The 26,218-nt window shown below is 44.4% G+C and overlaps 2 protein-coding genes across 5 annotated transcripts; one reads left to right on the top strand and one right to left on the bottom strand.

Moving 5' to 3' along the window:
• Positions 1–945: 945 nt before the first annotated feature.
• NFS1 (NFS1 cysteine desulfurase) lies at positions 946–24,392 on the bottom strand. Of its 4 annotated transcripts, XM_036084418.2 has the most exons (13): positions 24,257–24,392; positions 23,535–23,644; positions 22,692–22,808; positions 21,087–21,170; positions 13,951–14,103; positions 10,712–10,805; positions 9,906–10,040; positions 6,238–6,395; positions 5,436–5,541; positions 5,275–5,356; positions 4,305–4,388; positions 3,816–3,905; positions 946–1,627 (listed from the first exon to the last, which is right to left on the bottom strand). In XM_036084418.2, the coding sequence occupies exons 1-13, from the start codon at positions 24,351–24,353 to the stop codon at positions 1,564–1,566; spliced, it is 1,374 nt and encodes a 457-aa protein (XP_035940311.1). In that variant the 5' UTR covers positions 24,354–24,392; the 3' UTR covers positions 946–1,563. The 4 variants fall into 4 exon arrangements, with proteins under 4 accessions (XP_035940311.1, XP_035940315.1, XP_077913270.1 ...); XM_036084422.2 differs by lacking the exon at positions 13,951–14,103; XM_078057144.1 differs by lacking the exon at positions 9,906–10,040.
• On the top strand, positions 24,376–26,035 carry ROMO1 (reactive oxygen species modulator 1). The gene is made up of 3 exons (XM_036084423.2): positions 24,376–24,516; positions 24,705–24,835; positions 25,846–26,035. The coding sequence occupies exons 2-3, from the start codon at positions 24,705–24,707 to the stop codon at positions 25,952–25,954; spliced, it is 240 nt and encodes a 79-aa protein (XP_035940316.1). The 5' UTR covers positions 24,376–24,516; the 3' UTR covers positions 25,955–26,035.
• Positions 26,036–26,218: the final 183 nt, after the last annotated feature.

The following is a 26,218-nucleotide window of genomic DNA, read 5'->3' on the forward strand; positions in this document are numbered from 1 at the left end:
CTCCTGGAATAGAAAAGGGGCATTAGTGAGAAAACTGGTGAAATCGGAATTAAATCTGAAGTTTAGTTAATACTAATGTACAGATGTTAATCTCTTAGTTTTGACAAATATACCATGGAAGTTTTATATTAGATGTTAAAATTAGAAGAAATTGGGTGATGGACATCTAACTCTGTACTATCTTTGCAAACTTTACATCTAAAATTACTCAAATTAAAAAAATTGTTTAAAAACCTCCTCCCCCTATCCATCTGCATTTACCATACTTCTAGCTAGTAGCTTTCAAACTTTTTTGACCATCACTCACATAATACATTTGCAACCAGGTATACACATTCAAATATAAAATCAAAATAAAATGCTTAAGGGGTGCCTGGCTGGCTCAGTCAGTGGAACATGTGACTCTTGATCTCAGGGTTGAAGGTTGGAGCCCCACATGGATGTAGAGATTATTTAAAAATAAATAAGTAAGGGGTGCCTGGGTGGCTCAGTGGGTTAAGTGTCTGACTCTTGATCTCAAGGTCAGAGGTTTGGGCTCCACACTGGGTGTACAGCCTACTTATTCATAGATAAATAAATAAATAAGCAAGCAAAATACTTAAAATATGTGTGATATACTCTATTTTTTTCTCTTGCTTTTTTTAGTGCTGGTAACTATTCACCTATAGTGTCAGACCCACAAATGGAAAAACTACTCTAGCTATATTAGCCTGTTGGTTTCTCAAACACATCATGCCTTTTTAAACCTCAGGCCCTTTATTCTTCCAGCTCCTTTTCATTTCTCATTCATCTCTAGTTCTTTCCATGGCTGGAAATCACGTTTTTGCTTATGTAACGCCTCCTTAAAAAGTCATTTATGGGAATCAAGTGGAGTGGTAGTTTGTTCCTGATTCCCAACCACAGGTTGGAATTTTCTCTGAGACTTTCATAAAGTCACAAATTAAATACAGGAAGGTGATTTTATTTCTCTGATCTGCAAATTAACAATTTTTAAAAAGAAACAAAGTATTAGAATAGTGGGTGGAGTCATATAGATATTTCTAGCTCCATTAGGTCAAAAAAAATAAGGGGGGACAAGAACAGGAGACAAGTCTTCTAAGAAACTTGCTGTCAGTCTATAATCAACATGAAGAGGTGGGCTTTGGAGCCAAAAAAGAAATTAAATAGTAGTTGATTATGCTTGTTCCTGAAGGAATTAGTCTTGCTGACCAGTAGTAAGCAACAATTCAAATGTCCACATAGAGCACTGAGGTCTCTGAACAAAGAACCTTCTTCTAGTTCCTCTGGCTTTCCCCACCAAGAACATCCATTCACCATAAGACCAGAGAAGGACTCCTGGAGAGAAATGGTGAGTGTCCCCCCCTAAAGGAGCTGAGGCTCAGGAAAGATAGTTTTCTTGTGTTTCTATCTTAGGCTGATGGTGGGCTGATGCTGAGGTCAACTGGGCTACACCAATTTTGGTTTGAACATGAAACATCCACTGGATATAACAAGGTATCCAGATGTGCAGGGGTTGGTGAGGCAGGAGAAGCGAGGTCAGCACAAAGTCAGAGGCCCACTCTTCTAATGTTGGGTCCACTTGATGCTCTTGAGGTCAATGCCATCCTGCACCATCTCCCAGAGAGGGCTGCCGAAAGAAAGAGACATTGGGTGATTAAGGGCTTAGACAGGAAACAACCGACACTGGTCTCTGACCCCTGAGCCCTGAATTCTCTTCATCCATTCTTGTCTCTCCACTTTCTTGCCCTGAGAGACCCAACATAGTGGTTAGCAAGTCTTTCCCAGCTCTCTCCCTTTTTTTAAAGATTTTATTTATTTATTTGAGAGAGAGAGTGAGAGCACGAGCAGGGGGGAGGGGGAGAGGGAAAAGCAGACTTCCCACTTAGCAGGGAGCCAGATGTGGGACTTGATCCCAGGACCCTGGGATCGTGACCTGAGCCGAAGGCAGACGCTTAACCTACTGAGCCACCCAGGCGCCCTCCCAGCTATCTTTAAATCCTTGTCAGCTTTAGCCTCTCCACAGCTGCCAACAAACAATAACTGGATAGCCCAGGCTCAGCTCCAGTGGGGCCAAGCCAGTGGCATCAGGTTGTGGTCATATTCAAGAAGCTCTCATCCCATTCATGACAGACTATGGACACAGTTTCCCTGGTAGTACCAAGACCCTTGGAACCTGTGTAAGCAGCAAGTTTCAGCCTCTCAACTCATCCCTATCACACATGGACCACTTTTCACACTTCTTTATGGGTTTTGCTCTACTTCTCTGTTAGGTCTAGAGCTTAGCCATAATTACCTAGGTATGTAGCACCCTTAACCAATTCCTATCAGCCTCATCTCCCCAGAGTTGGACTGTGCTTCCAACATCCCTGGTTCCAATTCAAAAGTACCTTTTGGATATTAGAACTGAGCATCCCATCTCACACAAGAACTGCTGCTGATAAATCTGCTAAGCTCTGACTCCTTCAGCTTGAATGCCTTAGATAATATTCCCAGACCAGATATTACTTTAATGTGTTATGAATATGGGATTCTGGTTTGGATTTCCCCAGTTAATATTCTTCTACCCAATTTCATTCTGTTCTTGGCTTATCCCTCTCCTTTATGCCATGCATTCCCAGCATGCCTTTCTATGTATGACATTTTCCATGGCTCTTAAAATTAGCCATCTCCTTTCTGTCCTTTCTCTTTAGAGGTCACTTATTGTCATAGACTCACATTGTAAAGCTTTAGCTGAGGGCTAATCAGACCAGGCTGAATTCAGTTTGTAAAGATCAGAAGAAACAGGGTGAAGATGCTGAAGCCACAGATAAGAAGAATAAGGCTTTGCAGCATGGTCAGTAGAAATGCCCTTTGAGTGTGCCAAAGAGTACCAAAAAGCCAAGCCAAGGAGGAATCTTGAGCCTAAGAAAACTAAGCAAGCTGTAGATATTTAAGCAATACAACTAGACCCTGGGAAGGAAAATCCAGAGCCCAGAAAGGCCTAGGAAAGTTCATAAAGGGAAGAAGGGCATATACCCGAACTTCCTCACTCTCAATAACTAGACCAAGAGAATCCTGAAAGTTGAATTTAACCAGGATGGAGCCAGACTCTGAAAAATTCCAGAGGCCTCAATGTCCCCAAGAAGTAGAGCTCTATGGCTATTAAGGGAAGCCCCGGTGGCAAATGGCTGACAAAGCATCTCTTGACCTTGCTTATAAAGCACCTTCACAAAGAACATTCTGAAGAATAGTTCTTAATCTTTTGAGAATTTGATGAAAACTATGAACTTTCTTTCAAAGAAAATGCAAAACAACACAATATTTAGCATACAATTTCAGGGCTATCATGTACCTCCCAAAGTCTAGCCACACAACCCAAATTAAGAATCCCTATCTTAAAGAGAGTTTTTCTCTACTTAGTCTAAAAATCGCTAATTTTGTATTGATATTAATACTATAATAATGAAAAACATCTGAATTTACATAGTTCTTTAGTTTTTAAAAACACTTTGTCCTATTCCGAAAACAAGTAGCCAAGGAGATCCACTATCTGGCTTTGTGGAACTTTTATTTATGTATATAAGTATGTATGTATGTATTTATTTTTAAGTAAGCTCCATGCCAAATGTGGGGCCTGAACTCACGACCCCGAGATCAAGAATCACATGCTCTACCGACTAAGCCAGCCAGGGGCCCCAACTCTGTGGAACTTCTAAATCCTAAAATCCAAGTATTCTCAAAGGTTGGTTTCTGGCAGTGTGAATACATAGCCGGAGGACAAGAGAGGAGCCAGCACTACAATTTCTTCCAAAGGCTCTCTGGTGCATAGTGCATACCTCATTTCTCGAAGACGCTTCACATGGTGAATGCACTTCTCTACTGTGTAGTCCACTTCCTCCTCTGTAGTGAAACGGCCAATGCCAAATCTGAAAAAAGGCACAAGAGAAGAGCTCTGCATCTGAACTCTGGCACCAGGGTAAATTCATTCAGCAAATACTCAATGAGGATCTATTCCACAAAAGACATGGAAAGAACATAGCCAGAGTTTCTCAGAACATCGGTCTGTGGATCACCCACAATAGCGTCACCAGAGAAGTTTCTTATACCTCCTCCAGTCCTAGTGAATCAAAATCTCTGAGTGTGGGACTCAGAAATCTTCACAAACTTCCCAAGTGATACTCAACGAAGTCTGAGAACCACTGCTCTAGAAACTTTCAAGAAGAAGCAAGAAGGGATAAGGAAAACAAGTCTGAGGAGACTATAATAGGAGAAGAATAATACAAAAGAGGATGCTTTTCATAAATGTTGCAGCTCAACTGACTGACCTGATAGAAGAGTGAGCTAAATCCTCATCAGTGCCAATTGCTCGAAGGACATAAGAGGGCTCCAGGGATGCAGAGGTGCAGGCACTGAGAAAGACAAGGACCTTGTTCAGTTCATCATCGACATCTGCTTTTAGTCACAAACCCCTAGTCTTTTTTATTTTATTTTTTTTAAAGATTTTATTTATCAGTTTGAGAGAGAGAAAATGAGAGACAGAGAGCATGAGAGGTAGGAGGGTCAGAGGGAGAAGCAGACTCCCTGCTGAGTAGGGAGCCCAATGCAGGACTCAATCCCGGGACTCCAGGATTATGACCTGAGCCGAAGGCAGTCGCTTAACCAACTGAGCCACCCAGGTGCCCCCACAAACCCCTAGTCTTGCTCCCACCCCCAGGTCCCTGAAGTCATTACAAGAAGATAAAAGAGACATTCTAATCTGGGAGAGCTAAAGGGCCCAATGCTGCCTGCATTTTCTGGAATGTGAACCTAGCTCCTCTGGCCCTTATGGAGGATATCCTTCTTGGGCAAGGACATTACCAAAGTATGAAAGAACATGATACCACATGAGCTGCGTCTGACAACCAGGAGCAGCAGAGAACCAAGTGCTCACTCCCCTACGATTGAACACACCATCAGTACCAGCCTAGATGGCAGCTAAACCTTTGGTGGCCTTTGGAGCATCCTTCAATTCTGGAGGTCTGCAACAGAACAGCTAGTATAACACTAGAACAGATGCACGCATCTCCTGGGGCCACAAAAGGCCAAAATTCTACCCCAGGAAGCCTTCTTAAGGTGGCAAACTTCAGCCAGTGCCAAGCCAGCTAAAAAATCAGCACTTACAAAATGACCTTTACACTTAACCAAGAGCTCTTGTGCCTGTCATCTCCACACTAAGAAGCTTAATAATCTGTTATGCCACTTAGGGGCCAGGCTAATGAGCCCTATCATAGTTCCTGTCTATCCAGTCCAACTCACCTCCCTGAGGATAAGGCGACATCCTTCAGTGCCATCAGCAGACTCTCCCCTTCCACATATGCAAAGGAGAGGTTGATACAGCCTGGAGAGAGAATCACTGTAAGAGGAGGTTCAAAGTCTTAGGTTCTTCCAGAATGGGGATAGAAAGGGCATGTCCATACCTGGGTAATGGTGCTCAGGGTCCCCATTCATCACCACGTCCGGAAGGCTCTTCATTATCTTCTGTGTCAGCCGCTCTGCTAACTTTGAGATCCACTTATGGTCATACTGAGGAGCAGGCAAGGGAGGACTAAGCATAGTGACCATTAACACCTCAGAAACATACAAGATGAGGAGCCCTATTCCTGTGCTCAGAAGTGACTGTGCATCAGGCCCACCTATCATCCTGTGTTACTCATGGAGACCACTGTATGCCCAGTACTGAGCACAGCACCTGGCATGCAAAGGTGCTCAATAACCGGACACATGGTAAAAATGAAGGGGGGGAAATTGGAGGGGGAGACGAACCATGAGAGACTATGGACTCTGAGAAACAAACTGAGGGTTTTAGAGGGGAGGGGGTGGGGGGATGGGCTAGCCCGGTGTGGGTATTAAGGAGGGCACATATTGCAAGGAGTACTGGGTGTTACACGCAAACAATGAATCATGGAACACTACATCAAAAACTAATGAAGTAGTGTATGGTGACTAACATAGTAAAATTAAATTAAATTAAAAAAAATACAAATAACTGGACACATGGTTCCAATAAGCTAGAAATAAATGAGCCGATAACTACTAAAAGGACCTGGATTTTGGAGCCCATAACACCTCCCTCAGAACAAGATGCCAGCAGCACTGGGACAAGGATGGGTTTCCTAACCCTCCTCTTCTAGCAGAGGTCTGACTCAGTTGTGCTGAGAAGCCTCAATAGGAGACCCGAACAGGGGAAGAAGTTGCAGAAGGGAATTGCCCTCCCCATACCTCCATCTCTTGCTGTGCCACCTCACATGCGGCCCCCAGCCCCACCACCAAGGGTGTGGGCACTGTCCCAGACCGCATACCCCGCTCCTGCCCCCCTCCACTCTGCAGGGCCTCCACACGCACACGGGGCCGGCGGCGAATGTAGATGGCACCAACCCCTGGGAAACAAAGTTTGTTACAAAAGAGAAAAAAAATGCAGATGAAACAAAGTATCACTTTCAAAAGGGGTCAAAATATTCTTTCAACTTTTCTGTAAGCTTGAAATTCTTCAAAATAAAAAGAAATGGAGGAAAAGGAGAAACAGCAGTAAAAGCATAATATTTATAAAAATTATTGGGGCGCCTGGGTGGCTCAGTTGTTAAGCGTCTGCCTTCAGCTCAGGTCATGATCCCGGGGTCCTGGGATCGAGCCCCACATCAGACTCCCTGCTCAGCGGGAAGCCTGCTTCTCCCTCTCCCTCTCCCCCTGCTTGTGTTCCCTCTCTCCCTGTGTCTCTCTCTGTCAAATAAATAAATAAAATCTTAAAAAAAAAAAAATTTAACATCAGGAAGGTAAGTACTAGGAGTAATAACCGAATGGTTTAAACTAGCTCCCTATGCATGTCTGAAATGACATCATGCAATGTATCATTATTCATAAGAGCAAAATATCAGAAACAACTCAGATATTCATCATCAGGGGAATGGGCAAATAAATTATGATATAGTCCACACAATGAAATACAAAGCTGGTGTATAAAAGAAAGAGGAAGCTCCTTCTGTACTGCCACTATAAAATTTCCAAGATACGCTGTTAGAAAACGGGTGAAATCTGAATAAAGTTTGTACTTTACTTAAAAAAAAAATTATTAGGTGAAGAAAGGAAGATGCAGAACAATGAGTATACTATGCTATTTTTTTAGTAAAAACATAGGGGTAGGAGGAGAAATATATATGTGCTTGTAAACATATAGAATAATTCTAGAAAAATATTCAAAAAACAGCCTCCCCAGAGGAGAACTACATTAATGGTAGAAAGATGTGAGAGACTTTCTGGCCTTGTACTTTTTTGTAGCTTTTGAATTTGGAACCATGTAAATATACTACCTCGTCTAAACAGAATAAATTTTTTTTTAAAGATTTACTTATTCATTTGAGAGAGAGAGAGAGCAAATGGAAGAGGCAGAGGGAGAAGGAGAAGCAGACTCCCCACTGAGCAGGAAGCCCGACATGGGGCTCGATCCCAGAACCCTGAGATCACGACCCGAGCTGACAGCAGACGCTTAACCGACTGAGTCACCCAGGCACCCCCAGAATAAATTTTTTTTAAAATGGGCGGGTGACTGGCTGGTTTAGTCAGTGGAAAATGCGACTCTCGATCTCGGGGTTATAAATTCAAGCCACATGTTGCGTGTAGAGATTATGTAAAAATAAAATCTTAAACAAAAACAAAAACAAACAAAAACAAAAGTCTTTGGGGGAAAAACAGAAAGATCAGAGTGGAATTAAAAATTAGCACACTCTCCCAAAGTGTATCAAAGCTTAAAAATGGGGCGCCTAAGTGGCTCAGTCGGATGAGTGTCTGACATTTGGTTTCAGCTCGGGTCATGGTCTCGGGGTTGTGGGACTGAGCTCCATATCAGACTCTGCACTCAGCAAGGAGTCTGCTGGAGATTATCTCCCTCTCCTTCTGTTCCTCCCCCTGCTTGTGCACACTCTCTCACTCTCTCTCTTTCTTTCAAATAAATATAAATAAAATCTTTTTTTCCCCAAGATTTTATTTGACAGAGAGCGACACAGCGAAAGAGGGAACACAAGCAGGGGGAGCGGGAGAGGGAGAGGCAGGCTTCCCGCGGAGCAGGGAGCCTGATGCGGGGCTCGATCCCAGGACCCTGGGATCATGACCTGAGCTGAAGGCAGACGCTTAACGACTGAGCCACCCAGGCGCCCCAATAAAATCTTTTTTAAAAAAATGTATATAACTTAAGACTTGGCAAACCAACTTATAGGAATTTCATGCCAAAATATGACCATGAATGTGCAAAGATAGTCACAAAGTAGTCACAGGTTTTAAACAGAGTGGCCACTTGGTGAAGTTCATCTTCTTCCATCTGCAACTAAGAAGTTGCAGAACAACTTCTTAGGCAGAGATTGTAGGTACTATCTACCAAAACTAAGGTAGTACTCCCCAAATTTATTACAAAGGACGCCAGTTTTGAAATAATTTATGTAACAAACTACACTTAATTAAGAAATATTTCATTTCCTCATCAGATTCAAGTATCCTCACTATGTGAATCTCTGCAGTTCCCAAGTTCAGAGAGCACATGCTCTGACCCCACATCTGGATAGTGAAAGATACCATGTTATCTAAATCCACTGAAATCCTGATTTCAGAAAGCAGGAGTTTGGATAGTGAGAGATACCTATACACATTTAAATGCTGATCAGAGCTTCTGCTCAATTGGTTTTGTCAAAATACGTATTCCCATAATAAAAGCCAATAAAGGCAACATATTGATTAAAGATAGAATGCCTATTGTGTTTTTTATAATAAAAGCTCACAGAAACACGCGATAACCTCTGGGAACCTTGAGAAGAAGCCATCTTACATATTTCCAGCAGCTATCACAGCTTTTTCCTCAGGGTGTATACCCCAATGACATACCCTATGAACATAGAAAGTGTACCAGCATTACCAACCCCCACAGGCCCTCACCCCAGAAACAGAGGAATTTTATGGCTACCTCCATAAAATAGAAAACAAGATTGGAGTGAAAAGAATTCTAGCTAGGAAACAATCCTGGGCCAAAGAGGACCATAGGGAACAGATAAGTATCCTTTTTTTTTTTTTTAAAGATTTTATTTATTTGATAGAGAGAGACACAGTGAGAGAAGGAACACGAGCAGGGGGAGTGAGAGAGGGAGAAGCAGGCTTCCCGCCGAGCAGGGAGCCCGATGCGGGGCTCGATCCCAGGACTCCGGGATCATGACCTGAGCTGAAGGCAGACACTTAACGACTGAGCCACCCAAGCGCCCCGGGAACAGATAAGTATCCTTGAGAGACTAACAGGAACACATTAAATATAGACATAAACACCAAGAGATGTAAAAGCCCAGTCTTCCCCTAGGCTACAGAAAGACACAGGGAATGGAGGACTCAAAGCACATTGCTCTGAATATCATAGTGGGGCAGACAAGATAGCTGGCCTTATCTAGCTAAATTTGATATGATAAAACCCTTTGTTCCTCAACCAAATTAACCTTCACTTGCTTTCTAAGGATTTTCTTTCTTTTTTTTTCTTTTTTTTTTTAAGATTTTATTTATTCATTTGACAGAGAGACACAGCAAGAGAGGGAATACAAGCAGGGGGAGTGGGAGAGTAAGAAGTAGGCTGGGATCATGACCTGAGCCAAAGACAGCCACGTAACAACTGAGCCACCCAGGCGCCCCTCTAAGGATTTTCTAAAGATACCATGGAACAATGGACTACTATATACAGTTAACTGCAAGAGTCTACAAATAGGCAAGTGTTCTTGGTTATTGCTAAAGGACACTTGCATTCTGCAAGACACTATGATTGTACAACTTCCTCTGAGAGCAACAATAGTCCCAAATAAGTTCAAGAAACACCTATCAAGGAGTTTACTGTGAGGTCTGAGAGAAGAAACTCTAGGAGAGGCTGGTACCTTTGGGACCATAGATTTTATGACCACTGATGCTCATGAGATCAATTTTCATGTCGTTGACGTCAAGTGGGATTTTTCCAACAGCCTGGGCTGCATCAGTATGGAAATATACCTTTCTGGAACTGCAAATCCGCCCTGAGGAAACAACAGAAGGGAAGAATCATAGCACAATGCTGGGAAGTCACCTGGCAGTGACCCAACAACATACCATGAGTTCTAAGGCAAAACTGCATCTGGCATTAGCCTTTAGCCATACAGTAAATAACTTCTCACTCTCTCTCTTCCTTCTCTCTTCCTCCCACTCTCTCTGTCATTCTCAGCTAGTTTCCTTCACTAGAAAAATTAAGGGCAAGTACACATCACCAAATCAAAACATCCCTGATATTCTGATGTGTAAGACTCTTCTTACCTTGTTAACACGGGCCTTTCCATATATCAGACCAACTTTTATATCCTTCTTAATTTAAAGGAAGCAAAGATTAGCAGAGCTATTTGCTAATGTGCCTTAGGAGTTACAGGGTGAGTCTTGGGCTCTAAGTGAGCATAATAAAGAGATGTACTAAAGTGACAAAGGTGAAAGAGGAAGAGAAAAAAGGGCGGTGTTTTGTTTTGGGCAGCAACTGCAGTTAAATGAAAAGAACAGAAAGAATACTAGACCTGGATTCAAATACTGCTATGCCAAACACAATAGGTCTTTGAACAAGGAACTAAAACTCCCTTTCCCTTGATCTCCCTCCTAGACCACTCTTGCTCCTCATATGGATCCCAGTGGTGGGCAAGCATCAAGGTCCACCCATGGTACTCACCTATTTCCGCAATGGGCTGCTTCACTCCAATCTCATTGTTCACAGTCATGACTGAGACCAGGCTGGTATCTGGCTGGATGGCAGCCTCTAGTTCCTAAGAGTATCAGGAGCAAGGAGACTATATAGTACCAACAAAGTCCTACCTAACTCAGAATGTAGGCAAGCTTAGTCTTGGAAAGGGGCCTTTCACCACCCACTTACCAGTATGGTTAAAATAAAAATAGTGACAACACAAAATACTGGCAAGGATTCAGAGAAACCGCATCATTCACACACTTGGTTATTACTACTAGTAGGAACGTAAAATGGCATAGCCACGCTGGAAAACAGTTTGGCAGTTTTTGTCTCTTACTAAACTAAACATGAAATTACCATATGGCCCAGTAAGTGCACTGTTGGGCATTTATCTCAGAGAAATGAAAACAGATTCACACAAAAAACCTATACATAAATGTTCATAGCAGCTTTTGTCAGAACAGCCAAAACCTAGAACCAACCGAGAGGTCGTGCAACAGGTGAATGGTTAAACTGTGGTACTTCTACCACATGGACTACGACTCAGCAACAGAAAGAACAAACTACTGAGACATGTTAACAACCTAAATGACTTGCCAAAGACTTATGCTAAGTGAAAAAAGCTAGTCCCTAAAGGTTACATACTTTATGATTCCATTTATATAACATTATTGAAATGACAAAATTAAAGAAATGGAGTTCAAATTAGTGTTGTTTTTTTTTTTAAAGATTTTATTTATTTATTTTTTGACAGAGAGAGACACAGCGAAGAGAGGGAACACAAGCAGGGGGAGTGTGTGAGAGGGAGAAGCAGGCTTCCCGCTGAGCAGGGAGCCCAATGGCAGGGCTCGATCCCAGAACCCTGGGCAGACACTTAACTGACTGAGCCACCCAGGCACCCCCAAATTAGTGGTTTTAAAAGAACATGAAGCATCACTGTGGTGATAAAACTAATTTGATGGTGGTGGTAGTTACACAAACCTACGTGTGATGAGTGAGTAGAGGTAAAACTGGGGAAATGAGAATAAGATTGGCAGACTGTGTCGATGTCAATACCCTGGTTGTGCTATTGTACTATACTTTTTCAAGATATTACCATGGGGGACAATGGGTAAAGGGTACATGAGATCTCTCTGTACTATTTCTCACAACCACATGTGAATCTACAATCATTTAAAAATTAAAAGTTTAATGAAAAAAGAGAGAGAGAACCTTTCCTACATAAGGTTGTCAGAGTAAGCTGCAAACAACAAAGTAAGTAGCAAAAAACAAGGTTATTGGTGACAACACTGAGGTAGGGACCTCATTGGACTAAAATGTTTCTCATAATGGAATTATTAATCAGCCTCCCAACATCTTGCTTTCCCGGACACTGGTCTATTAGAGGGGCTCAATGTCATATTTCTCTCAGCTTCTTGTTTGCTTCCTTCATAGCATTTATCCCAATTTGTAACTACTTCATTTATATGTTTGTTTATATGTTAACTGTCCCCTTTACTAGAATGTAAGCTCCCTGAAGGCAGGGACTAAGCTTGTCTTGTTCATCCCGCTATCCCTAGTGCCAAGCTCTATGGAATAATAAATACTATAAGGCGAAAGAAAAGCAAATGTTAAGTATTATGAGAAATAAAAAGCCAGAAAATACATGCTCCTAGTATTCAAGAGACTTAACCTAGTAGAGAGATAGACATAAACATATAACAGAGCACAGTAGTAAAAAACAATAGGAATTTAAGGAATTTAGAGAAAAAAAATATTAATAGGGGTTGGGGCAGCCAAAATGATTTCACCAAAGAGCTGAACTTGAGCTAAGTGGTTAAAAGAGGGAGAGAATTAAGGAAAGTGCAAAGAAAAGGAGAAGATACCAAGGGTGAGGGGCTATGTGAGAAGAGGCCCACAACAGGATTGGCCAGGACCGATCAGGGAGATGTGAAGGCAGTGTGGCTGAAGGGGACGGTTTTATGAAGGGGCACAGTGGTCAACAATATTGGAACACTAGGTGACAACCACCATGTCTATTCTGAGACCAGTATTACCCTGGTACCAAAACCAGACAAAGATATCACAAGAAAACTACAAATCAGGATCCCTGAGGACTATAGATACAAAAATCCTTAACAAAACAATAGCAAACTGGGGCGCCTAGGTGGCTCAGTCATTTAAGTATCTGCCTTCGGCTCAGGTCATGATCCCAGGGTCCTGGGTTTGAGCCCCGCACTGGGCTCCCTGCTCAGCGTGGAGCCTGCTTCTCCCTCTCCCACCTGCCCTTGCTCTCTCTCTCTCTTAAATAAATAAAATCTTTAAAAAACAAACAAACAAAACAAAACAAAAAAACACTAGCAAACCAAATCCAGCAACCTATCAATCAATGTATACACCATATTAAGAGAGAACAAAACCCCATAGCTACCTCAATAAACACAAAAAACCAACTGATAAAACCAAAATACATTCATGATAACAACAACAACAAAAAATCAACAGACTTGGAGGAGAACTTCTTCAATCTAATAAAGGACATTTATGCAAGAACGGCTATGAAAAATCCAGTTAACATCATACTTAATGAGGAAATCTTTCACCCAAGATCAGGAACAAAACGAGGGTGTCTGTTCTCACCACTTCTATTCAACTTTGTACTAGAAGCTCCTGCCAGGCAATTGGGCAAGAAAAAAATAAATAAATAAAGGCATCCAGGTTGGAAATGAAGTAAAATGATCTCTACTTGCATATAACACGGCTCTGTCCACAAATTGTATCTTAGGATTTGACTAGGGATGCTGGTATCCAAAATCTGGTGAACAAGATGCGTGAACTCCCTACCCAAAATATACATATAAGGATATGGGCCACAAAGGGAAATACTCTTCACAAAAACTACACCTCCTCTTTAGAGGGATGAGAAACATCAGTACAGGGGAGGAGGAGGAGGCCAGAGCTTTTCCATGGTGAGTGTTGAATCCCTAGCATCCTGCACACACACCCAGTGGCCCTCAGACAAACCAGGAAGCACTGACAAAGCTGAGAAAAACTCCTCCAGAGAAAAAGAAGATAGTACACACTCAGGGGGAACATATGCTCAGCTTCTCTCCCAGGCCTATTTCTCTAAGCTCCCCCTCACCATTAGATCTAGTCCTTCAAGCTCCAGCTGAGGCTGAAGACAGATTTACAGGCTGAAGTCAAGCCCCTCCTATTTTGCCCCTCCTACCAGTAGCCACTCCTACCTTCAGGTCGATGATCCCACTCTTCTTCACCGGGAGGTACGTGACCTGAAAGCCCTCAGCTTCCAGTGAACGGCAGGAATCCAAAACACATTTGTGCTCTGTCTGAGTGGTGATCAAGTGCTTCTTCCGTGACCTATAGAACCTGGCCACCCCCTAAAAATTGGTGGTGGTGGAAGGAAGGAAGGTATACTCAGGAGAAACAGCAAGGACTTCAATCCCACTTGAAAGAAAAAGTGGGAAAGAGTTGTATGTTCCAACATCAATTCTGTGACACCAATGTACTACAATCAACAATTCTGACATTAACTACCGTGAGTTAGTCAAATCCTGCAGATTAAGGGGCTCAGTCCCACAAGACTAACCCCACTTCAGATGTCAGCCACAAGGCCCAGGTGTCACAAGCCAGCCTCCAGTACTTTTGCCCAGCTGGCTACAAATTTTGGACTTCCCACAGCCCCCTAAGGTTCAATAATTCACCTAAATGACTCTCAGAACTCGCTGAAAGCACTACACTATTACAGTTTTATTATAAAGGATACAATTCTGGAACAGCCAAATGAAAGAGATGCATAGGGCGAGGCCTGAGAAGGGGATAGGCACAAAGTTTCCATGCCCTGTCTTTGTGAATCTAGGCATGCCACCTGCCCAGCGCATCCATGAGTTCACCAACCTGGAAGATCCTCTGAGCCTTACTGTCTGGAGTTTTTATGGGGGTTTCATTACCGAGGCATGACTGATTGAATCACTGGCCACAGGCCTGAACTCAGTCTCTGGTTCCCCTCTCCTGCCCTGAGGGAAGTAGGGCTGAAAGTTCCAGCCCTCTAATCACAAGCTTTGTTCTTCTGGAGCAGCCAGCCAGTCCCTTGCAACCAAGAGTCCACATGAGTCACTTCATTACCATAAATTCAGAAGGTCCAAAGAGGTCTGTTATGAATAACAAAAGACACTTCTATTATTCAGGAAATCCAAGGATTTTTGAGGCTCTGTGCCAGGAATTTTTATATAAAAAAATATATTTTTTATGATACCACAGGTAGAAAATAGGGAACATGCCTATCCTTGCATCCCAGGAAAAAGCTTCTCTCTTTATTTCCACTTAATAGTAAAACATGCAAATATGGTGACACTGATACCCAAAGCTGCCAGTGTAGAAGTAAAACTCATACACTCACTCCTTGCTGATGGAAGTAATTATGCTATCATCTCTTCAGAAAATCATTTAGAAAGATGTCTTAAAAGCTGTATTCACAGTCTTTAACTGTGATTCCTCATTTCAGGATTTACCTTAGGGAAATATTTCAAAAGACAGGTCAAGCTATAGAGATGAAATATGTTTTTGCTGTATTTACAATCTTTAAAAAAAATGGAAAGATTATTGCTAATTGAATTTAAATTTTTTAAAAAAGGAAAGATTAAACACATCCAACAACAGAGAAATGAATAGTAAAGTATGATAACACAACTCCATGAAAAAGAAGGTAGTTATATTAAAAATTATAAAGTTTGGGGCATCTGGGTGGCTCAGATGGTTAACCATCTGCCTTTGGCTCAGGTCATGATCCCAGGATCCTGAGATCAAGCCCCACATCGGGCTTCTGGCTCAGCGGGGAGCCTGCTTCTCCCTCTCCCTCTGCCTCTCTCCCTGCTCATGCTCTCTCTCTCTCTCTGTGTCTCAAATGAATAAATAAAAACTCTTTAAAAAATAATAATAAAAAATAAAAATAAAAATTATGAAGTTTGAGGGATGCCTGGGTGACTCAATCAGTTAAGCATCTGACTTTGGCTCAGGTCATGATCTCAGGGTCCTGGGATCGAGCCCCACGTGGGGCTCCCTGCTCAGCGGGGAGTTGGCTTCTCCCTTTCCCTCTGCCCCTCTTCTCCACTTGTGCTCTCTCTCTCAAATAAATAAATAAAATCTGTAAAAAAAATTTTTTTAAAGGAAAAAAAAGAAATAAAATGTGGTGGGGCGCCTGGGTGGCTCAGTCGTTAAGCGTCTGCCTTCAGCTAGGGTCATGATCCCAGGGTCCTGTGATTGAGCCCCACATTGGGCTTTCTGCTCAGCGGAAAGCCTGCTTCTTCCTCTCCCACTCCCCCTGCTTGTGTTCCCTCTCTCGCTGTCTCTCTCTCTGTCAAATAAATAAATAAAATCTTTCAAAAAAATAAATAATAAAAAAATAAACCTCCAACTCTTGATCTCAGCTCAGGTCTCAATCTCAGGGTCGTGAGTTCAAGCTGCACACTGGCCTCCACATCCAGTGTGGAGCCTACTTAAAACAAACAAAAACCATGCAACCCCATTTCCCCCACAAGCTTATAATAGAATACTACTTTAAAAGCAGAATATAGGGGTGCCTGGATGGCTCAGTCAGTTAAGTGTCTAACTCTTGGTTTTGGCTCAGGTCATGATCTCAGGGTCCTGGGATCCAGCCCCTCGCTGGGCTCCGCGTGCTCAGTGTGGAATTTGCTGGAGATTCTTTCCCCTCACTCTCCCTCCCCCTCTGCTCCCTGCCTGCACCCTCCCTGCCCTCGCACTCTCTCTCTCAAATAAATAAAATCTTTTAAAAAGCAGAATATAGGGGTACCTGGGTGGCTCATACAGTTAAGCATCTGCCTTTGGCTCAGGTCATGATCTCCAGGTCCTGGGATCGAGCCCTGCAACAAGCTTCCTGCTTGGCAGGGAGTCTGCTTCTCTCTCTCTCTCCCCCTCTGCCCCTCCCCACTGCTCATTCTCTCTCTCTTTAATAAATAAATAAATAAAATCTTAAAAAAAAAAAAGGCAGAATATAGGGGCGCCTGGGTGGCTCAGTCAGTTAAGCTCGAGTCATGTTCCCGGGATCCAGGGATCGAGCCCTGCATCGGGCTCACTGTTCAGCAGGGAGTTTACTTCTCCCTCTCGCTCTGCCTCCCACCTGTGCTCACTCTCTCTCTCTCAAGTAAAAAAATAAAATCTTTTTTCTTTCTTTAAGATTTTATTCATTTATTTGGCAGAGTGAGAGAGAGAGAGCACAAGCAGGGAGAAGAGCAGGCAGAGGGAGAGGGAGAAGCAGGCCCCCGGGATCATGACCTGAGCCAAAGGCAGACGCTTAACGACTGAGCCACCCAGGTGCCCTAAATAAAATCTTTTTAAAAAATTAAAAAAAATAAAAATAAAAAAGCAGAATGTAAAACGAATTAGGCCAAAACTATAACTATATAAAAACTGTATGTTCTTGAGGATAAGGAACATAAAAAGGAAAACATTTAAAAGTTCCCCACCCCTGGGCAACCCATTCAGGACCCCTCTCACTCTAGAGAGCTTTTTTTTCTTTCCTTTCTGTTCTCACCTTCACTTAATAAACTTTCACTTCACTTAAAAAAAAAAAAAAAGTTCCTTGGTGGCGCCTGGCTGGCTCAGCTGTTAGGCGTCTGCCTTCGGCTCAGGTCATGATCCCAGGGTCCTGGGATAGAGCCCCGCATCCGGCTCCCTGCTCCACGGGAAGCCTGCTTCTCCCTCTCCCACTGCCCCTGCTTGTGTTCTCTCTCTCACTGTGTATCTCTGTCAAATAAATAAAATCTTTAAAAAAAAAAAAGTTTCCCCACCCCCTTCTATCCTCTCCTATCTCAGTTACCCACAGTGTTGAATCCTGTAACAGATTTACCCATTCAGGAGACTAAGGGGAAAACTGATACAACTAGTCTTAGCAATCCCTGGCCTCTAGGTTTGGGGACAGTAGAGATTTTCAGTTTTAAAAACGCTCCCCAGGGGCGCCTGGGTGGCTCAGTAGTTAGGCGCCTGCCTTCGGCTCGGGTCATGATCCCAGGGTCCTGGGATCGAGCCCCACATCGGGCTCCCTGCGCAGCTGGAAGCCTGCTTCTCCCTCTTCCACTCCCCCTGCTTGTGTTCCCTCTCTCGCTGTGTCTCTCTCTGTCAAATAAATAAAAAAATCTTTCAAAAAAAAAAAATCATTAAAAAAAATAAAATAAAATAAAAAAACAAAACGCTCCCCATTCCAGAAATCATCCCCATTTTTGGAGGGATCTCCACCCTGGTTCTGTGGTTTCTGCATTCCAAAGGCAGGATACCTTCCGGCTAATAGAATCAGGCAGGGTGCTGACGACTCTAGACCTCCTCCCAGGCCCCCTACACACAGTCTAAGCTCCGAAAAACCAATACCGGCAGCACAGTTGAGAGACAAAGGTGAGAGGAGGTGCAGACAGTTGAACCTAGAGCAGTACACACTTTCTCAGAGCCTTGGTATTCACACAAGTGGTTCTGGCAACCAGGCCCACTCCAATGTGATTAAGTTGCATGAAAAATACCAGCATGACTACTGAGAGTGGAATTTTACTTTTGTTAGCACCAAAGACCCAAAGATAGAGTGACTGATCTCAGAATGGGTGATGAATGTAGAGGTTGCTTTTAGACAACAGGCTTGAGCAATGGAGACTTGATCAAGGTAAAAGGGCCCACAGCGACTCCCTTGCTGAAAACAGACATCAGGAGACCCACCACAAAATATCCACAGGCCCTAACTAAACAATGGGCTACTCACAACCAGGCACAGTTGCCAAAAAAGGGGAAATTCCATCCATCCCCATACCTCCTCACCTCCCCTTTAAAAAGTAGCCCCCACCCACTGCCTTCTTGCAGACCATCTCTCCTCTGCTGTCCTGCCCACCACTCCCCTGCTGTGTATTCAATAAACTTCTATCTCCTTTGTTCTGCCTCAGGTGCAACCTTTCACCACCCGCACCACCGACTTCAACCCACATTTTGGGGGCCCCCATCCAATCGAAGAGAGACACCACAATGCAGTGAACGCCTGCAGAAGCACAGCAACCAATACCTCAAAATGGGAACATCTAAAGAAACAGGAAGGGCACTTGGCTGGCTCAGTCGTAGAGCATGCAACTTTTAGTCTTGGGGTTATAAATTCAAGCCCTAAATTGGGTGTAGAGATTACTTGAAAATATAAAATCCTGGGGCTCAGTCGATTAAGCATCCGACTCTTTTTTTTTAAGATTTATTAATTTAGGGGCGCCTGGGTGGCTCAGTCGTTAAGCGTCTGCCTTCGGCTCAGGTCATGATCCCAGAGTCCTGGGATCGAGCCCCACATCGGGCTCCCTGCTCAGCGGGAAGCCTGCTTCTCCCTCTCCCACTCCCCCTGCTTGTGTTCCCTCTCTCACTGTGTCTCTCTCTGTCAAATAAATAAATAAAATCTTTAAAAAAAAAAATTATTAATTTATTTTAGAGAGAGAGCACAAGCAAGTGTGGAGAGGGGCAGAGGGAGAGAGAGAATCCTCAAGCAGACCCCTGCTGAGTGGGGAGCCCAACATGGGGTTCAATCCCAGGACCCGGAGATCCATGACCTGAGCCGAAATCAAGAGTCAGCCACTTAACTGACTGAGCCACCCAGGCGCCCCTTGGTTAAGCAACCAACTCTTGATTTTGGCTCAGGTCATGATTTCAGGGTCGTGAGATTAAGCCCTGCATTGGGTTTCAGGCTGGGCACGGAGCCTGCTTGAGAGTCTCTCTCTCCTCTTCCTCTGCCCTTCCTTTACCACCTCCCATTTGTGTGTGCTCTCCCAAAAAAAAAAAAAAAAAAAAAAAAAAAATATATATATATATATATATATATATATATATGTACACGCACAAAATCTTTCACAAATTAAAAATTTTTTAAAAGGGGTGCCTGGGTGGCACAGTCAGTTAAACGTTATACTCTTGGTTGGACTCTTGGTTTCAGCTCAGGTCATGATCTCTGAATCATGGGATCGAGCCCTGTGCTGGGCTCTGTGCTCAGCATGGAGTCAGCTTGGGACTTTCTCTCCCTCTGCCCCTCCCCCTTCTAAAATAAATAAATCTTGGGCGCCTGGGTGGCTCAGTTGGTTAAGCGACTGCCTTCGGCTCAGGTCATGATCCTGGAGTCCCTGGATCGAGTCCCGCATCGGGCTCCCTGCTCGGCAGGGAGTCTGCTTCTCCCTCTGACCCTCCCCCCTCTCATGTACTCGCTCTCTCTCATTCTCTCTCTCTCAAATAAAAATAAATAAAATCTATAAAATAAATAAATCTTTTTTTTTTTTAAGATTTTATTTATTTATTTAATTGACAGAGAGAGAGAGAGACAGCGAGAAAGGGCACACAAGCAGGGGGAGTGGGAGAGGGAGAAGCAGGCTTCCCGCCGAGCAGGGAGCCCGATGCGGGGCTCGATCCCAGGACCCCAGGATCATGACCTGAGCTGAAGGCAGTTGCTTAACTAACTGAGCCACCCAGGCGCCCCCCTTTTTTAATAAACTTTAAAAAAAAAAGAAACAGGAAAAACTTGCTGCAAATAGATCTCATCAGAAGAAAAGGGAAGGTGGGAGGAGGGCAGCCCTGAAACCGCATATATAAGTGTAAAGCTGGTAACCAGAAGCAGAGAAGCATGCCCAATTGCAAATGGATTTTGGACTTCACTGTGATTAGATCAAAAGGATGCTGAAGGGGCACCTGGCTGGCTCAGTCAGTAGAGCGTGTGACTCTTGATCTGGGGGTTGTGAGTGGGAGACCCACATTGCATATAAAAATTACTTAAAAAAAATAAAATTTTAGGGGTGCCTGGGTGGCTCAGATGGTTAAGTGTCTGCCTTTGGCTCAGGTCATGATCCCAGGATCCTGAGATCGAGCCCCACATTGGGCTCCTGGCTCAGCAGGGAGCCTGCTTCTCCCTCTCCCTCTGCCTCTTCCCCTGCTCATGCTCTCTCTCTCTCTCTCTCTCTCTGTATCTCTGTGTCTCAAATGAATAAATAAAATCTTTAAAAAATAAAATAAAATCGTAAAAGAAAAAAAAGGATGAGGAAAAGGGTTGAGTCACCATTATCCACTCCCTGAAGTAGCTGCCACCCATAACACCAGGGTTAATGGTTAAAGAGCCACCTCCTTTCACGTCCGACTACCTCACTAAACTTAGTTCAACAGGAACAAAGATTTAAGATGGAGTAGATCACAGAGGATTGAAGGAAGCAACAAATCGGAAAAAGCGTATGTTTGCCTGTGTCTTTTTTCAAAATAGGGTACGGGTGGGTAGCTGGGAAATACATTTATGAGCCCAAATGATGGAGGGACACCATCTCCCAAGTCAGGAAAGCCCAGATATGCCCTCTGGTTCTCTTACCTTAATTGCTATGTTGTTAGATTCAGTAGCGCCACTAGTGAAAATGATCTCACGAGGATCAGCCCCAATCAGAGATGCTACTTGCTGCAAACCAAGAAACAGAGATAAATGACATCAGTTTCCCAGGCAGGAGTGCAACTGCAGACACAGCTGGGACAGGAGCTCTGGTTCAAAAAAAGCTCCACTGCATCCTATCAACTGCCCAGGAAGAAGCTGTGCACCCACTAAGGTCAGACAATGGGTAGATTTAGTTCCATCCCAGATCTGAGGCTCTTTCCCTGCCTAATACAAAATAATAATAATAATGGTTATTTATTTTTTAAAGATTTTATTTTATTTTTTTTTACAGATTTTATTTATTTGAGAGAGAGAACACGAGCAGGAACAGGGGCAGAGGGAGAGGGAGAAGCAGACTCCCCACTAAGTAGGACCCTGGCGGGGCGTCTGCCTTCGGCTCAGGTCATGATCCCAGGGTCCTGGGATCGAGCCCCACATCGGGCTCTCTGCTCAGCGGGAAGCCTGCTTCTCCCTCTCCCACTCCCCCTGCTTGTGTTCCCTCTCTCGCTGTGTCTCTCTCTGTCAAATAAATAAATAAAATCTAAAAAAAATAAGTAGGACCCTGGGATCATGACCTGAGCTGAAGGCAGAAGCTTAACTGACTGAGCCACCCAGGCTCCCCAAAGATTTTATTTTTAAGTAATCTCTACACCCAGCGCAGCGTTCAAACTCACAACCCGGAGATCAAGAACCACATGCTCTACTGACTGAGCCAGTCAGGTGCCCCAATATTGGCTTTTTATTTATGTATGTATGTATTTATTTATTTAAGATGTATTTATTTATTTGAGAGAGAGAGAGTGCTCGCAAGTGAGTGAGCGTGAGCGGGGGGAGGGGCAGAGAAGAGGGAGAGAGAATCTCAGGCAGACTCCCCACTGAGCGTGGCTGAGTGTGGAGCCCAACATGGGGCTCCATCTCACAACCCTGACATCCTGACCAGAGTCGAAATCATGAATCTGATGTTCAACCGACTGAGCCACCCAGGTGCCCCACAGTACTGGCTTTTTAGAAAGCACTTATTGAGGGGTGCCTGGGTGGCTCAGTCAGTTAAGCAACTGAGTCTTGATCTCACTCAGCTCAGGTCTTGATCTCAGGGTCATGAGTTCAAGCCCTACATAGGGCTCCATGCTAGGCGTGAAACCTACTTAAAAAAAAATAAAATAAAATTAATAAAATAAAATAAAATAATAAAATAAAAAGCACTTATTGAGCTCTTAGTATGTATAAGCATGTGTTAATAAACACATCATCAGCAGTATCTCATTGAATCCACACAAAAACCCTAAGGAATAGGAACTATTACAATCTCCATTTTCAATGTGTGGAAATTGAGGCTTAGAGAAATTAGATAACATTCCAAAGTTCATTTAGTTAGGAAATGTAAAAACTAATAAAATGCCTTCAGAGAGACTCCCAGGCCTGCTCTCTAAATCTCTTTCTGAAAGAGCCCCAAACCACTTCCATCTCCACCCAGAGCTATCAAGGAAATGCCTCCCACAGTCCACCGAACCTCTGACATCAGAACCTCCTAGAGTCTTCTATACTAACCTGGCGAGCATGTTCCATGGCTGCCTCACTCTCCCAGCCATAAGCATGTGTCCGGGAGTGTGGGTTCCCATAGTAGTTGACTAGGTAAGGGAGCATGGCATCAAGCACCCGAGGGTCCTGAGCACAAGAGAACAGATCAATCTCCTTGAGTCCATAGATCACTCAGGCCCCACTCCATCCCCTCAGACCTGCCCAACCTGCCTCAACACACTCCCAACCCTTCACACACTGCCTAGATTGAGCTTCAAACATTCTTCCATCCCCTCAGGTACTAAACAAATATCAGCCTAATATACTCCCACTCTCAACCCACCTTTAATCATTCTACCAGATGATTATTCTACCATCTCCTCAGGTAATCTACAAACTTTGCCTTGTCCTGACAGCTGTTTCTGCACGTGTTTCCATTCCTACCAGGTGATGGGATCTATAAGGGCCAGGATATGACAAGAGTCCCCATGTTGATGAAATCTTCCACTAATATTGAAGTGCTTATCATGTGCCAGGTTCTGTTTAAAGGGCTGCTTTATGTCTTTTAATCTATTTAATACCTACCCAAATTCACATAGTAAGTAGCAATCCAGCTATTCCAGAGCCTATGCTTTTACTCCTACTATAGTGCCTACACTGAAGTGATTTCACCAAGGTCAATAGCTAGTAAGTAGTAGAGCCATTTCTAGTTCATTACAACTTAAACCTCCTGACTTCTGGCTCATTGCTTTTCCCAACACACACTTCGAAATGGCTCTCACTTCTGCAGGATCCAGTCATTTCTGTGCATTGTCACTTCTGCAATATAACTGTTATAAACAGCATTGGGGAAAGCTGTCCCTCCATCCTTACCAGAGGAGTTGTAGCTTGCACATCCATATACAGAGGTCGCAGCATTGACTCCGCCTGTGGGGCAGTGGCTGTATCTGAGGGAACAGCCGACTGAGGAAAATGGTCTACAACTGACAAAAAAAAAAAAAAAAGGTATGGAGTGGCCAAGCGTGAGAAAACCTACGGACACAGAGTATCCAAGACAGCAGAAGGTGAAAGCTGGATGGAGGTGAGATGAGCTGAAAGGATGCTGGGGTTGAAGCTCAGTGGAAAAGAAAACAAAACATCACAGAACTTAAACTGTAAAAGGAAGGGAGACAGACCATGATCTTGGAGGGGGATGTTGGGACAATATTCGAATTGCTTCGTTGGGAGCTGGGAGGGATCCGAAAGGGCAAAGCCATTTACAAGGACTAAGGAGACAGAGTAGGTAAGATCTCCCTCAAAGATTACTGGCTGGACGACCAGCATCTCTTAAAGTTGGCCAGGAGAGGTCTGAAGGCCGACCGAGCTTCCAAGGATCCGAGGGCCTGTGGGGCAGGATCTGAAGGGCGACGCGGCGAAGTCAACGGGTCTGAGCGCGAGCCTGAGGAAGTTTGAGGGGTGCAGCCAGAAGGCAGGGTCAGGGGGTCTGGGTAATGGGCGTAAGAGGGAGGCTCCGTAATACTCAGGTGCGTCGCCACGCCAAGGGGGAAGGCCCGCGCCTGCAGGGACGGTGGCGACGAGCAGGGCCCGGAGCGTACCGCGCAGGCGCAGCCCCCGAGTGGGCGCATCGGACTTGGGCTCCGGAGCGACCCGCACAGCCGCGGCCACCCGCCTCCAAGCGGTTCGCAGCAGCATGGTCCCGCAGGCAAAGCCCCCCGCCCGAAGCGGCGGCCGTCCTCAGCTACACGCTCCCGGAAGTCCTGCTCCGTGCCCCGGAAACAATTCCTCTCTCCGCGGACGCGCTCCACCTCGCGTTCTGTGTGAGACGTAGAGTTGAGCGACCGAAGCCGCGAACGAGGTGAGGTGGGGGGCACCGCGGCGCGGGGACCCGAACGCTAAGAGGGTGATGGAGTCGGGCTACGTGTTTATTTTCCTCTCTGGACTTCCCCGAACCCTTGGATCCGCTCCCCACCCCTCCTCCTCCGGCCCCCGCCCGACTCGGGCAGGCGGCTAGGCCCACACTCCCCTAACCTTCGAACCCCGCAGATGCCGGTGGCCGTGGGGCCCTACGGACAGTCTCAGCCGAGCTGCTTCGACCGCGTGAAGATGGGCTTTGTGATGGGCTGCGCAGTGGGCATGGCGGCCGGGGCGCTCTTCGGCACCTTTTCCTGTCTCAGGTGAGGGGCGCGGGCGGTGATCTCTGGGCGGGACTACCGGACCTTCCCGTCCCGCGCCACTTGGCCGGCAGCCTGGATAGAGCCTACTTCGTTTCAATTCCCTCGCTGTCCTTTAACGAGCGAGACTGATTTTCTACTCATCTTGCCTCGGCGCTTGAGAATACGAGTTCTGACTCAAACTGAATGTCAGAAAATCTGACTCTACTCCTGTAACCTTAACCACGTTATAGTTTGGGTTTTCTTAAGAGTAGAAAGAGGTAACATCTACCTCATAGAGTTGTAAGGATCAAATCAGAGCAAACTTAGGACAGAATGTGGCATTATTAAGTGCTCAATAAATGGTTGTTGCTGCTGTCGCTGCTGTTATTTCCAGTTGCGCATAGTGAAACAAAGTTGAGCAGTTTTACTGTACTGCAAACAAGGTATAGATACCGAGCAGATAAACTCTACACCTACATCCTAAATGTCATTTTCACATGTAGTAGAGATTATTATTCCCGTTTTTCCACAATGTAAGTTACCATTTACTGAGCACTTACCCAGTGTGAATCACCGTTCTAAATGCTGCATGTGTTCTCCTGTGGTTATGATCCCCATTTTAGTTAGCACAACCTGTAAATTGCACAGCTGGGGCACGAACACAGATCTGACTCCACAATCATTGCTTTAACACCAGGAAACCATCAGACAAATTGGAGCCTATGGGTGTGTGTGTATGTGTATATATCCTGGAGGTAAAAGCAAAACAAAAAACTAGTTTCACTATATACTTTGCATCAGTTGCCTCTCACAAACTGAAGGCAGGTCATAGGATATTCATCAGAATACCCCTAGAGACCCTGATGCATCTTTTTCCTAGTCATTACCTGCCTCGGGTGGGAATAGATAATGTCTTGCCCAGCTTCAAGAGTGCTTGATTTACTTTGAAAACAAATTGGAAAAGGGCAGTTAATGCCGTTTCTTGTATTTTTATTCCCAGTTGGCTCCATATTCATTTCCTCCTCTCTTAGGATCGGAATGCGGGGTCGGGAGCTGATGGGCGGCATCGGGAAAACCATGATGCAGAGTGGCGGCACATTTGGCACATTCATGGCCATCGGGATGGGCATCCGATGCTGATAAGGGCAGTGGTTGCCCAGTACAGCTACTCCTTCCCATCAGTCCCAGCTCATGTACTATAATAAAACAAGTCTTTGAGTAGTCGGAGTGTGTTAAAGGCATTTTTTTCTTCTGCCTATACCCAGCTTAGAGAAAGCTGCTGAGATGGGCCTATGAGTAGGTTTGGGGTCTGTTTCTCAAATCCTGTCTCTGTTAAATCCAAAGTTAGAAAAATTTTCCATGCCTGGAACTTTTTGTAGATTCTAATAAACTCTTGTTATTCAA

This window comes from Halichoerus grypus, chromosome 10, assembly GCF_964656455.1.
Source record: "Halichoerus grypus chromosome 10, mHalGry1.hap1.1, whole genome shotgun sequence".
Taxonomy (NCBI): Eukaryota; Metazoa; Chordata; class Mammalia; order Carnivora; family Phocidae; genus Halichoerus; species Halichoerus grypus.

What these genes read in the sequence shown, in the direction of transcription:
- NFS1 (XM_036084418.2), bottom strand. Translation starts at nt 24,353, where the DNA reads ATGCTGCTGCGAACCGCTTGGAGGCGGGTGGCCGCGGCTGTGCGGGTC. An exon ending in CCATGGAACATGCTCGCCAG is followed by an intron (nt 21,171 to 22,691) that starts GTTAGTATAGAA and finishes CTTGGTTTGCAG; the next exon opens with CAAGTAGCATCTCTGATTGG. An exon ending in TAAAATCTATGGTCCCAAAG is followed by an intron (nt 6,396 to 9,905) that starts GTACCAGCCTCT and finishes TTTGTTTCCCAG; the next exon opens with GGGTTGGTGCCATCTACATT.
- ROMO1 (XM_036084423.2), top strand. Translation starts at nt 24,705, where the DNA reads ATGCCGGTGGCCGTGGGGCCCTACGGACAGTCTCAGCCGAGCTGCTTC. An exon ending in GGCACCTTTTCCTGTCTCAG is followed by an intron (nt 24,836 to 25,845) that starts GTGAGGGGCGCG and finishes CTCCTCTCTTAG; the next exon opens with GATCGGAATGCGGGGTCGGG.